A 14,642-nucleotide genomic window follows, 5' to 3' on the forward strand; every position below is an offset into this window, starting at 1 on the left:
AGTGTGTGTGTGTGTGGTCAGCAAAGGTGCTATGGAAGCTATTACTTTTTAGAGCTCTGAGCTGTTCTGAAAATCTTGTTTTAAAGTTCTTGCAAGTTTGTCTTATGTGTACTGTAGGTTTGTACAAGCCTGATCTGTTGAATTTATCTGCAGAGGTTTCCTGTGTTCTGAGCTTTTCTGTGTAATCTTGTCTGTTCTGTAATCTATTTGAAGTCTCTATTTCTTTAAAATAGATGAAGAGATTTGTTAATTTGCCAACCAACCTTACAGTAACACCATTTAATTAAAGCACATGACAAGCTCCAACAAACAGTAATATACAGAGGGTCCTCCATTACCCAATTCTGTCTCTGTTGGGAGCTTGTCATCTGCAAATAAATGGTGTTACTGTGAGTTTGTTTGGCTGGTTAACAAATCTCTTTGTCTATTTCAAAGAAGTAGAGACTTCAAATAGAAAACACACACACACACACACACACACACACACACACACACACACACACACACGTCATTTGCACAAGAAGCAGATTTGAAACAAGAGCTTCAAAACCAAATTTTGAATAATGTACAATGTATCTTTCTCACATGTTTTAGGTTATAAGAATGGAGATCAGTGCTTAACGTCCTGTGGACAACGAGGTCATTAGAGATGAAGCACAAGCTCTAATTAAATTACGGAAGAATGGGGAAGGAAATTGGTCATGCCCCTTTCAAAGGAACCATCCCGGTATTTGCCTGAAGCGATATGGGAAACCTGAATCATGATGTCGGACGCGGATTTGAACTGTCATATTCCCAAATCTGTGTTCAATGTGCTCACCTCTGCGTCACCTCACTCAGTAGGTAGTTTATAAGAAATAAACAGAAATTTATCTTATAGAAGATAAGTTGTGTGCATTATTAATGAAAACAATTTGTAGCATTTTGACAAAATTTTGGAATTGTTTTTTCAAAAACTTGAATTCAGAATGTCTTTAATAAGTGCTGTGGTTTTCATGTGCTCCAATTAATTTTCTATTAGAATAAAAAAGGGAGATGGGGCAAAGAGTATTACTTTTCACCAGCATTAACTGTTGTGTGTACTATTTTCTAACGTGAGGAGTTTTGAGAATCATCTAACAGTCATCCAATTGAGCAGAAATGTTGTACTGGTTGTTTTTTTATTGGACCAGAATTAGGCAGTGGCAGCAGTACAATTTTATCTTTTAGGAAATTATCTAGATTATGGCTACCTTTGTGTGGAATTAATCTTAGAATTTGCGAAAAAAAGCACTTTCACCTTGGAAATATTAAAATCTAAGAAAAGCCTTATTCTGCCTTTAAAAAAGCTCAACACAAAATAAGCTCCTATGACCAATTCTATGCATCACACATCTGTAGATAACAAAAATCTTATGAAACAGTGATGACTAAAAACCAAAATTACATAGAAAACTGTGTTGGATACACAAATATGGGTGAAACCTAAAATGGATAAATGACACATGCTGATTTCATACATTTAAACCTGATGTAAGAATGTTCATACCTGATATGCTTCTATTACAAGTACTGACAAAAGAAAGATGAAACAAGAAATAGTTGCACCAAATGAGGTAGGATGTAGATAATTAAAAATAGGCTAATGCCAACTTCTATTGCTGTCCATTACAACACACTCCACAAGACATGTACTGGATTGAATTGAAGACATTTCCCAAAAAAGTATATACTACAAGCAAGACAATATACAGAACTGTTCCTGTGAAACTAGCTTTTGTTTATTTACACAAGATACTGTATTTTTCAGTTATGAAGAAACATACTTCACAAACAACAACAACAACAAAAGTACAAGCACTACTACTACTACTACTACTACTACTACCACCACCACCACCAGCAGCAGCAGCAGCAGCAGCAGCAGCAGCAGCAGATTGTATTGTTGATGACTACCTGTAGTTCATAAATACCTGTATCTCAAAAATTACACACATGCATGTTCTCAATTTACTCAAAAGATGTTAAATGAGAGAAATGTTACACTATTACTTGAATTCTTACTTTTACAGCATATCCAGTAGCATCAAAAGCTTCATCTCCAATGTAAAAATCTAAATCTTCTACTCCCTTCGTCAGCCTGCGAATAGCTTGATCACCAACTTTTGCAGTTTCCTTAATCGCAATTGCTGATGGGATGATAAACTGAGGTTCTTTATTTGCAGCAAACCCCAGTTTTGTATAGCTGTAACAAAAGGAAAAGTTCTAAATTTCAACAATCATGTAAGTATGGCTGCCAACAACACAATAAGAAAAGGAATTTCAATTTTTCAAAGTTGAAGTACCATAAAATCATTATTTATGGTTGTCAGAGTTCATTTTCTTGTATTTTCCAAAGACGTTTTCTCATCAAAGCACCCCTTCCTTTGTTAAGCACACTTTACTGTGTTTTTCAGTTTAATCTAAATGATACCAAATATGATCAGTATCAACGTTGGTGTTTATAGGCTCAAATGATTTCTTTTAAAAATCAACATGCATTGTACACCAAAGATTGCATCTGTTCCATATATTCTTTATGTGCAAGAGAAAACTACATGTGATTAAACATTATGCATTTTGCTTTAGTAATATGTCATGAATTGTCTTCTGAAGCAGATGATGTTATTCAGTTCTACAATTTAATGCGAGAGGTTATTCCAGAGTCGGGTTCCTGCTAATGAGAAGGACTTTGAGAAAGTAGCTGAATGATGGAATGGGACAGAAAGGAGTTTGCTCTGACGGCAAGAGGTGTTTCTGTCATATTGTTCAGACAAGAGCATTAAGTTCGAATAAAGATAAGAGGGACAGTGTTCACTGATAAGAAGCTAGAGAAGACAGAGGGTTTGCAAATCTCTGTGGTTGTCTCCAAGATAGCTGTACACATGATGGTGAAATATTATCACACTTAAAATAAACACAGGCATTCATAACCAGTTCCAGACACTGAGAGATTTCCTGAGAAAGGCGATGCAGGATAACATCACACTTAGATAGAAATAGAGGTCATCAGTGTACAAACGAGTATAGGAGCTAATACCAAACCTTGCAGGATGCCTAATACTACCTGCCTCTGTTGGGACTTTCTGGTGCCGGACATGATTAGCATTGCTGGCAAGATGTCAAGTATGAGCGAAACCATTGCACCGCACGTGGCGAGAAATTTAGACTGATATGTTTGGCAAGTAAAATGGCGAAGTCGACAGTGTCAAAAGCTTTGCTGAAGTCCAAGAATCACGACAGTTGCCTCTTGTGCGTCTGTGATAAGCTATAGGTTGTCTGTTACCTCTATTAAGGCAAACAGAAGTTTACGGAAATAGACTGGTATTTGTCTAGTAGCTTGTTCATAATTAGGTAGTCTGTTAGCTGGCGACGGACTACATATTCTAGGGCCTTGGATAGTGCAGGAAGAACACAAATAGGTCAATAATCAGAAGGTGCTACCTCTCAGGTAGTGACTTAAGTAGCCCTGTTTCCAGGCCTCAGGGAAAACGTTATTATGGTACAACATGCAAATTTTCTGCAGTAATATTTAGTCAGATGGGGAGACAAGAGAAATGCCATGTTAAGACAAACTGCAATACAAATGATTGAAATATTCCTTTCCTATAGAGGACACACACACAATGGAAACTTGGATTAATATTAGACCAAGTTTCCATCTTGTGTGTCCTGTGTAGGAAAGTAATATTTCAACCATCTGTATCCATTTAAATACACATTTATATTCCTTTAACATACTGTATGATACTTCATGAAAGGCAGCTGGTTAAGTAAGTGCATACTCAGTTGGTTTATGCACTGAAGAAGCGTTTTTGCCCTGGGCTTTGGGAGAGTTCACATATCTTTTCCTAACTGCCCCAGCTGTCTGTCAGTCATCCCCCACTACGCTTACAGTTTCCAAAGGCAACCTCTGTCTCCAAGTGATTAAGTGCAGCAAAAATACTTCATATTCAAAAACGTGACTGTGTGTAATGTTATTAAATCTATGTAGGAACGGATAAGTGATGGTTGCTCTCCACTGAACTACTCTTAGAATGGTCCCTATTTGCCCAGTCATCTGCACAGCTATAGACTACATTAGACTGCAGGCAACTAAAAGGTACTATTTGCCATATTTCTCTCATATTATTAATAACTATTTGACAATGATTTGCAATGACACTGAAACGCAAGAAGAGAGGTAAGCAGAGGTTAACTTACGAAATCCCTCACATGGTTGTTATACTGAGTTGCATTAATTCTAATTCCTATGTACAACCATCCAGGTTTCTCAGAGCACCAACATAGCTCATTCATTTGTGTTCTACTTACAAATAACACTCAAATAACGTAACTGTTTGCCAATTTGAATAAATCTCTCAGATTATCCACAACAAGTGACAGACTGAATAAATTATCAAGTAACTTTTTCAGTAAATTAATTATTACAGTTGCTTGTGAAACTTAAAAAAAGTAATATATCACAGGTGCCAGCACATAATGGTACTCGACTCTTTCAACTCATCATAATATTTTTATGAAAACATAGATAAACAAGTTACTTAATTCTATTAGCAGTAAATAACTAACTTTCAAAGGCACAATCCAAGTGGTACTTGTTCTGTGAAAAAGTTATTAAGAATCAAAGGTGAGAGCTTTTTTACATGAATTCCCCATTCTACATGGCAAAATCTTAAAATTATATTAATTTAGTTCTGATCTTCAGGTGTCACTTATTTTTCCATATTTTTTAAATAAGTTCTACTGGATTATATATGCACGTGCAGTTACTGCATGAGCATTCACAAATATACTTTTAGTGTGAATATCATAATTACACTGAAAAAACAAAGCTGCTTTATGACATTGCTTTATACATTTTTGAATATACATTCTCCTTGTCACTTCTCAAAGTCGTATACTCTGATGGGGCCCTTCAGCAATCCATGTGTTGTTGAAAGCTCCATGATGTACACACGGCATAAAGACGTCTGCTGGCGACCTCCAACAACCACACACAGCCCAGTACCTCAAGTAAATGACAATACAGAGCCAACAAATGTTTATACTAACATATAATACCATACGCAAAAATTGCGGACCTGCACACTATCTAAAACATGTTGTTGTTGTCGTTGTTGTTGTTGTGGTCTTCAGTCCTGAGACTGGTTTGATGCAGCTCTCCATGCTACTCTATCCTGTGCAAGCTTCTTCATCTCCCACTACTTACTGCAACCTACATCCTTCTGCATCTTCTTAGTGTATTCATCTCTTGGTCTCCCTCTACGATTTTTACCCTCCACGCTGCCCTCCAATGCTAAATTTGTGATCCCTTGATGCCTCAGAACATGTCCTACCAACCGATCCCGTCTTCTTGTCAAGTTGTGCCACAAACTCCTCTTCTCCCCAATTCTATTCAATACCTCATCAGTAGTTATGTGATCTACCCATCTAATCTTCAGCATTCTTCCGTAGCACCACATTTCGAAAGCTTCTTTTCTCTTCTTGTCCAAACTATTTATCGTCCACATTTCACTTCCATACATGGCTACACTCCATACAAATACTTTCAAATGACTTCCTGACACTTAAATCTACACTCAATGTTAATAAATTTCTCTTCATTAGAAACGCTTTACCTGTCATTGCCAGTCTACATTTTATATCCTCTCTACTTTGACCATCATCAGTTATTTTGTTCCCCAAATAGGAAAACTTGTCTACTACTTTAAGTGTCTCATTTCCTAATCTAATTCCCTCAGCATCACCCGATTTAATCCGCCTACATTCCATTATCCTCGTTTTGCTTTTGTTGATGTTCATCTTATACCCTCCTTTCAAGACACTGTCCATTCCGTTCAACTGCTCTTCCAAGTCCTTTGCTGTCTCTGACAGAATTACAATGTCATCGGCAAACCTCAAATCTTTTATTTCTTCTCCATGGATTTCAATACCTACTCCGAATTTTTCTTTTGTTTCCTTTACTGCCTGCTCAATATACAGATTGAATAACATCGGGGATAGGCTACAGCCCTGTCTCACTCCCTTCCCAACCACTGCTTCCCTTTCATACCCCTCGACTCTTATAACTGCCATCTGGTTTCTGTACAAATTGTAAATAGCCTTTCACTCCCTGTATTTTACCCCTGCCACCCTTAGAATTTGAAAGAGAGTATTCCAGTCAACATTGTCAAAAGCTTTCTCTAACTCTACAAATGCTAGAAACGTAGGTTTGCCTTTCCTTAATCTTTCTTCTAAGTCATAAGGTCAGTATTGCCTCATGTGTTCCAACATTTCTACGGAATCCAAACTGATCTTCCCCGAGGTCGGCTTCTACCAGTTTTTCCATTGGTCTGTAAAGAATTCGCGATAGTATTTTGCAGCTGTGACTTATTAAACTGATAGTTCGGTAATTTTCACATCTGTCAACATCTGCTTTCTTTGGGATTGGAATTATTATATTCTTTTTGAAGTCTGAGGTTATTTCGTCTGTCTCATACATCTTGCTCACCAGATGGTAGAGTTTTGTCATGACTGGCTCTCCCAAGGCCGTCAGTATATTTTAGATCTTTATATCCCCTACACTGCACATTTTGTTTCTGCTGTTTGTAAACAACACGCTTTCAAACACACGGTTAGGTTTGTTCAAGTGTGATTGCGAGTAGTTGTTATACTTACGTTTGCAGTGTTTGTTTATGTGTGTTTTGTTGTGTTTATTAAAGTTGATGAAACGTAAAGGCATTTTCAAGAAATGACAATTTAGGGGAATGGATTTAGAAAGCTTTCTGTACAAGAGGTTATGTCGCCTGGCAATGATGTTTCTAATTGTAATTCAGTGCATCATCAAAGAAGTCTCACCATTTCAAGAGAGTTGCAACGAATTTACTGTAAGTGACAAGGGGCGCAGTAACATTATTATAAATTTGAGAATATTATCAGATGTAATTTCTAAATTTGTACAATGTAGACAGTGTGGTGGGTCAGAGTGTGAGAATTTGTGAGAGTTCCAGTGGTAGAAAAGGCCTAGCAATTGCTTTGGATTTAATTTGCACTAAATGCTCAGCTGTGATTTCATGTATGAGTTCTTCAAAACCAGATGCAAGTGGTCCTTATGAAATCAATACTAGATTAGTTTATGCCTTACGATCCATTGGCAAGGGCATGGCTGCAGGGAGAACATTTTCTTCAGTGATGAACTTACATCAAACACCAAATAAATTTGAAAAACTGACTGCAATATTAGAGAAAGCTGTATATGAGGTCAGTGTGGAAAGCATGAAACCGGCTGCTAGGGAAGCAGTGGAAGAAAATGATGGATGTTCGGATATTGCAGGTGCACTTGATGGAAGTTGGCAGAAAAGAGGACATACTTCTCTGAATGGAGTAGCGACTGCCACAAGAGTAGACACCGGTAATGTGTTAGATGTGGAGATAATGTCTAAATATTGCAAATGTTGTAAAGTCAATGAACATAAAGAACACAACTGTGTGGCTAATTTTAGAGGAACAAGTGGTGGTATGGAAGTTCATGGAGTACAACAAATATTTCATCGCTCCATAGAAACAAGAGGCGTATGATACAATATTTGGGTGATGGTGACAGTGAGGCATACAACAATGTGGTGAGCTCTAAGCCATATGGAGATGCCATTATTAGCAAAATAGAATGTGTAGGCCATTTAAAAAAAAAAAAAAAAAAAAAAAAAAAAAAAAAAAAAAAAAAACGTTTGGGAACAAGGCTGAGAAAACTAACTGTTGCTATGAGAGGAAAAAAATTAAAAGACGGAAAGTTGTGGACCGGACAGGGTCAGCTAACTAAAACTGAAATAGAAAACTTGCAGGTATACTATGGGCAGGCAATTAGGAGAAATAAAGAAAATCTGGAGGCAATGAAGAGAGATGTTTGGGCCATATTCTTCCGTAAGTCCTCTACTGATGACTGAGCCATGTCATGGATTGTGGCCATCAGGAGAAAATTCACGGTGCAAATACAATAGGGTTCAGGCAACTGGAGAATCTTATTCTCACCAGCATTCTCTTCCTGCTGCTGTTATTACAGCAATTAAACCTATTTTCAGAGATTTGGCTCATCCTGACCTTCTAAGGAAATGTCTGCATGGTCAGACACAGAACACAAATGAATGTTTCAACAGCATAATTTGGAACCGCCTTCCTAAAACTGTATTTGTAGGCATGCATATCCTAAAACTATATTTGTAGGCATGGATACAATGAAACTAGGAGATCATGATTCTGTTATTACATTCAATTGTGGTAATATTGGAAAGTGTTGGGTACTGAAAAAGCTGGGAATTAATTTGGTGAAAATATAACCGCTGCAACATTGCGATAAAATTAGGATAGCCGATGCAGACAGGTCTGTATCTAATATGACCAAGAAAGCAAGACAAACATCCAGGAAGGTGAAAAAGAAGCTGGAAGACCTGTTAGAGGCCAAAGAAGGGCCATCATATTCAGCAGGACAATTTTAATTAATTGTAAGAAACAAATTTCAGAAGTTTTTTCTTTAAAGTCAATTTCCCGCAACTAAAATTTTCAGTACATATGCCCCATTATATCAGAAACTATCATAAATAAATGAATGAAATTTTCAGAGACTCTGCATAACATAAAAAGCCACCTCTGGTACTACATTCATTAATATTCCCCCATTAGGAAGTTCACAAAAAAATATTTTCTGCAGAAAAAACTTAATATTTTTTGTTAATAAATTTAAAAAAGTATTTCTCAAGAACTATAAAATGGATAAAGTAGATTTTAGTACAGTTGACTCTATTAGCATCATGTAAAATACAGTAAAAATATTAAGGTCCTGCATCAAATAGTTTTCTCAGAAATGGGTCAAATACTTCCCTAAATTAACATGGGTTAGATAGGCAGGGTGTGGTCCCCTTAAGTTTGAGTGGGAGTAAAACCATCGCCACATACACGCTCATTTTACTTAGCTCAAACACTAACCACTTGACCACAATGAACTCAAAGGTCCAGCACCTATGTGCAGATGTATCAGTTACATAATAGATATGCGACATTTCTTTTGCGATTTTCTTGGAATTGCCACAATTGTGCACATTACTACTTGAACATTATGTTGTTTTAATGGCCTACTTAAGGCATACGAAGTATGAAGTAAATCTGTGATCCCAACATCGTGGCCTCCCCTTCTAAATCTGTCATTGCTGTATTGCTTTTCTGAATTATTTTTTCCAGTTATAACTGTCTATGGTAACGATTTTTACAAATGTTAGATGTTCCACCAACAAAAGATACTAAATAACGGTGATGATACTGTTTTGTCCACAGATTCCATACATAATTGTGTGAATCTTCCGCGAATACACTGTATCATTGCTCACTACTACCCGACTAATTGACTAAATACTTCCAAAGTCAAAATTCATCACTTTAGCAACTACTGATGCATCTACACGTGACCGTTCCACATGAAACCCAAACAATGATTCGATTCACATGACCAGCAGCACTTGGGCATTGTTGGATCTGAAATTAGCTAGATAATGCTTCAGCCAGAAGAAAGACATCTCAGCTCTGAAAGTCCTAGAGAATAAGAATGTGTAAGAGGTACAATTTACTACATCACAATACTACTGACAGCAATACTCCACTGTGATTGTTCTACACTCACTCATTATGATTATCAATTAATGGGTCTTTCCACCAGTTTATACACAATATATTACAATTTGTAAATGCTGAGAGTCAACTGCCAAACTTTGCACCAATCATCCCACCTTTTGGTAAAATTTTTTAGCACTGTAACTTCTCTGTATATAACAGGTAACAGTATCATCCATGAAAAGCGTCATTAAACTTCTGACTTCAACCATTAGATCATTTCAATATGTTGTGAATAGTGATGGTCCTACAACACTCCCTTTAAGATGTGCTCCCAAGTTATTTTTACATCTGAAGATTTCTCGCTATTGAGAATGACGTGCTGTGTTCTGTTTAACGTACGTTGTTCATCAGTCCAATGACACATCTCGTCCGATATTCTGTACTTTCTTATTTTGTTCATTACGCGACAGTGCAAAGCTATGCTGAACCCCATCTGCAAGTCAAGGACATGTCTGGATGTCGAGGATGAAAAGAGTGAGCAGGGTTTCAAACAACTGGTGTTTTTGGAACCCCTTGTTTATTCCAATAGAGGATATTTTCAGTCTCAAGAAATGTCATCATACATGAGCATAAAAACTTGTTCCAAAATTCTAAAACAGACTGAGGTCAGAGATACAGACCCATATTTTTGAGTGTCAGTTCAATTACCCTTCTTGAAAACAGGAATGAACTGAGCCTTTTTCTAATAAAGCTTTGGTCCTCCAGCAATGTACATTACACTACCAGTAGGAGATGAGTAAGTTCTTTTGCATATTCTTGCACATACTCAATGTAAGATTGTACTGACAGTCCATCAAGTCCAACTTTTTTAAAAATAATATTGTTGTTGTTGTGGTCTTCAGTCCTGAGACTGGTTTGATGCAGCCCTCCATGCTACTCTATCCTGTGCAAGCTTCTTCATCTCCCAGTACCTACTGCAACCTACATCCTTCTGAATCTGCTTAGTGTATTCATCTCTTGGTCTCCCCCTACGATTTTTACCCTCCACGCTGCCCTCCAATACTAAATTGGTGATCCCTTGATGCCTCAGAACATGTCCTACCAACCGATCCCTTCTTCTGGTCAAGTTGTGCCACAAACTTCTCTTCTCCCCAATCCTATTCAATACTTCCTCATTAGTTAGGTGATCTACCCATCTAATCTTCAGCATTCTTCTGTAGCACCACATTTCAAAAGCTTCTATTCTCTTCTTGTCTAAACTATTTACCGTCCATGTTTCACTTCCATACATGGCTACACTCCATACAAATACTTTCAGAAATGACTTCCTGACACTTAAATCTATACTCGATGTTAACAAATTTCTCTTCTTCAGAAACGCTTTCCTTGCCATTGCCAGTCTACGTTTTATATCCTCTCTACTTCGACCATCATCAGTTATTTTGCTCCCCAAATAGCAAAACTCCTTTACTACTTTAAGTGTCTCATTTCCTAATCTAATTCCCTCAGCATCACCCGACTTAATTCGACTACATTCCATTATCCTCGTTTTGCTTTTGTTGATGTTCATCTTATATCCTCCCTTCAAGACACCATCCATTCCGTTCAACTGCTCTTCCAAGTCCTTTGCTGTCTCTGACAGAATTACAATGTCATCGGCGAACCTCAAAGTTTTTATTTCTTCTCCATGAATTTTAATACCTACTCCAAATTTTTCTTTTGTTTCCTTTACTGCATGCTCAATATACAGATTGAATAACATCGGGGAGAGGCTACAACCCAGTCTTACTCCCTTCCCAACCACTGCTTCCCTTTCATGTCCCTCGACTCTTATAACTGCCATCTGGTTTCTGTACAAATTGTATGTAGCCTTTCGCTCCCTGTATTTTACCCCTGCCACCTTTAGAATTTGAAATAGAGTATTCCAGTCAACATTGTCAAAAGCTTTCTCTAAGTCTACAAATGCTAGAAACGTAGGTTTGCCTTTCTTAATCTATCTTCTAAGATTAATCGTAAGGTCAGTATTGCCTCACGTGTTCCAGTATTTCTACGGAATCCAAACTGATCTTCCCCGAGGTCGGCTTCTACTAGTTTTTCCATTCGTCTGTAAAGAATTCGTGTTAGTACTTTGCAGCTGTGGCTTATTAAGCTGATTGTCCGGTAATTTTCACATCTGTCAACACCTGCTTTTTTTGGGATTGGTATTATTATATTCTTTTTGAAGTCTGAGGTTATTTCGTCTGTCTCATACATCTTGCTCACCAGATGGTAGAGTTTTGTCATGACTGGCTCTCCCAAGGCCGTCAGTAGTTCCAATGGAATGTTGTCTACTCCGGGGGCCTTGTTTCGACTCAGGTCTTTCAATGCTCTGTCAAACTCTTCACGCACTTCACGCAGTATCGTATCTCCCATTTCATCTTCATCTACATCCTCTTCCATTTCCATAATATTGTCCTCAAGTGCATCGCCCTTGTATAGACCCTCTATATACTCCTTCCACCTTTCTGCTTTCCCTTCTTTGCTTAGAACCGGGTTTCCATCTGAGCTCTTGATATTCATACAAGTGGTTCTCTTATCTCCAAAGGTCTCTTTAATTCTCCTGTAGGCAGTATCTATCTTACCCCTAGTGAGATAAGCCTCTACATCCTTACATTTGTCCTCTAGCCATCCCTGCTTAGCCATTTTGCACTTCCTGTCGATCTCATGTTTGAGACGTTTGTATTCTTTTTTGCCTGCTTCATTTACTGCATTTTTATATTTTCTCCTTTCATCAATTAAATTCAATATTTCTTCTGTTACCCAAGGATTTCTACTAGCCCTCGTCTTTTTACCTACTTGATCCTCTGCTGCCTTCACTACTTCATCCCTCAAAGCTACCCATTCTTCTTCTACTGTATTTCTTTCCCCCATTCCTGTCAATTGTTCCCTTATGCTCTCCCTGAAACTCTGTACAACCTCTGGTTCTTTCAGTTTATCCAGGTCCCATGTCCTTAAATTCCCACCTTTTTGCAGTTTCTTCAGTTTTAATCTACAGGTCATAACCAATAGATTGTGGTCAGAGTCCACATCTGCCCCTGGAAATGTCTTACAATTTAAAACCTGGTTCCTAAATCTCTGTCTTACCATTATATATCTATCTGATACCTTTTAGTATCTCCAGGGTTCTTCCATGTATACAACCTTCTATCATGATTCTTAAACCAAGTGTTAGCTATGATTAAGTTGTGCTCTGTGCAAAATTCTACCAGGCGGCTTCCTCTTTCATTTCTTAGCCCCAATCCATATTCACCTACTACGTTTCCTTCTCTCCCTTTTCCTACACTCGAATTCCAGTCACCCATGACTATTAAATTTTCGTCTCCCTTCACTATCTGAATAATATCTTTTATTTTATAATATAAAGAACATAATGTATAAAAATTTCTCTAACGTCACAGAGAATTGATTGCTTAACAAATGTTAAAGCAGTTCTATATAATTTGTTTCTGCCTAGTTGATGATAATATAATTTATATAATGCAAATGTCAAAGAAAAATGTAATATATTAAGTGTGGTGCAAATAAGTTGCAGTGGGGAAGTGATTTACTATATTTGGATCTGTGTAGCTTGTTCGTTGATAATAGCCTATTTCTATCTATTTCAGGTGAGAAGGTCTCAGTAGAAGCTCGAGCTATTCTCATCTAAAATGGTTTGTGTTTATGAACGTTGAATGACATAGTGGCATATGTGTATGATGGACAGTGGTGGTTTGCAGAGGTTGAAAGAATAAGTTTGGAAAACAATGATGTTTTGTGCATTTTTACCACCCTGCTGGCCCAAGAACATCATTCAAGAAATTACTAATTACAAACTTTGGATACCAATGAAAAATGTTTAAGGAAACTTTCAGTGCTTGAATTTACCACAGCAACTGGGAGGTCTTATTCTATATCACAGAAGCTGTCTGAGGAAATAAGTGTTCTTAACATTCACCAACAGGTTTACGAACAGCCACATCTCGAAGGATGTTAATTGAAAATATTTATTTTAAGTATGTCAAAATAATATAAATGTTAATTTTAGTGATGTTTCCACTCTTTGTAAATAATTCACTGCCTTACTTCAATAACTATTGATTATATCCTGCCAATATCACACAAGAATAGGCAACAGCGATAACATCAATTGCAGAGTAACGTGAATTATCTCATTTTCAAAAATTCGTATCTTTGTTCAAAGTCAGATATCAATGTTCAAATTTTTACAGTACGTTACTATCATATAGGTGTACAAACTGTGCAGGAATCATATTTTTATATTCAGTCCCACCTGAGATAACTAACCCCAAACTTAACAAAAAATGAAAATTTCAAAAATTCATAAAAAATTAAGGAAACATTTGTAAGTGTTCTTGCTCCACATGAGGCTAGTAGTGTATGATATTTAACTATAGGAAAAAATAGACTCTCATAAATCACTCCTTGTTTGTTATTTTTGGGCCTAAAAAGTGGATTTTTGAAAATTTTGATACCAAAATTTGTAGGTAATTTTGACTGGTTATTTTTGAATTCAGGGTATTTTGTGTAATAGACAATGTTGTAGAGGACACTTTTCTAAAAACCATCATGTCAATTGCTATGTTTTAACTTAACCCAGTGCAGAGATACTCAAATTTTCACTAATGTCTCCAGACTGAAAAATCATCACGCACCTACAAGTAAAAATGGTCGCCATCCAGTATAGGTGCAAGATACATTATTTTAAAAAACTGTTTCGAACTTCTCAAATATAGGGCAATCACATATAAAAAATTAAAATATTTAAAAATGGTCAAGCAACCATCACTGGACCACTTTATATGGATTGACCCTTATGGTTGTAAATTTGTTAGTAGAAATAGAATGTAGTTCATTGCTACCTGACTGCAGTATTCCTTAAATAAATTAATATTTTACATTTTTAGTTTTATACATATTTTACACAGAAAAAACATTTGATATCTAAAATTCATTAACTGTAGCTTTACACAAAGAAGAAAATATATTTCCGTCTGCACACAGCA

At 36.8% G+C, this 14,642-nt stretch overlaps 1 protein-coding gene across 1 annotated transcript in view; it reads right to left on the reverse strand.

The window, feature by feature from the left end:
• The window catches only part of LOC126187441 (actin-related protein 3), a 102,772-nt gene that overhangs the window by 73,918 nt on the left and 14,212 nt on the right, over nucleotides 1-14,642 (reverse strand). The window contains exon 2 of the mRNA XM_049928521.1: nucleotides 2,044-2,224. Within this exon, the coding sequence (XP_049784478.1) occupies nucleotides 2,044-2,224 (181 nt within the window). The remainder of the gene's footprint in view (nucleotides 1-2,043; nucleotides 2,225-14,642) is intronic.

The sequence above is a fragment of the Schistocerca cancellata genome, chromosome 5, assembly GCF_023864275.1.
Source record: "Schistocerca cancellata isolate TAMUIC-IGC-003103 chromosome 5, iqSchCanc2.1, whole genome shotgun sequence".
Classification (NCBI taxonomy): domain Eukaryota; kingdom Metazoa; phylum Arthropoda; class Insecta; order Orthoptera; family Acrididae; genus Schistocerca; species Schistocerca cancellata.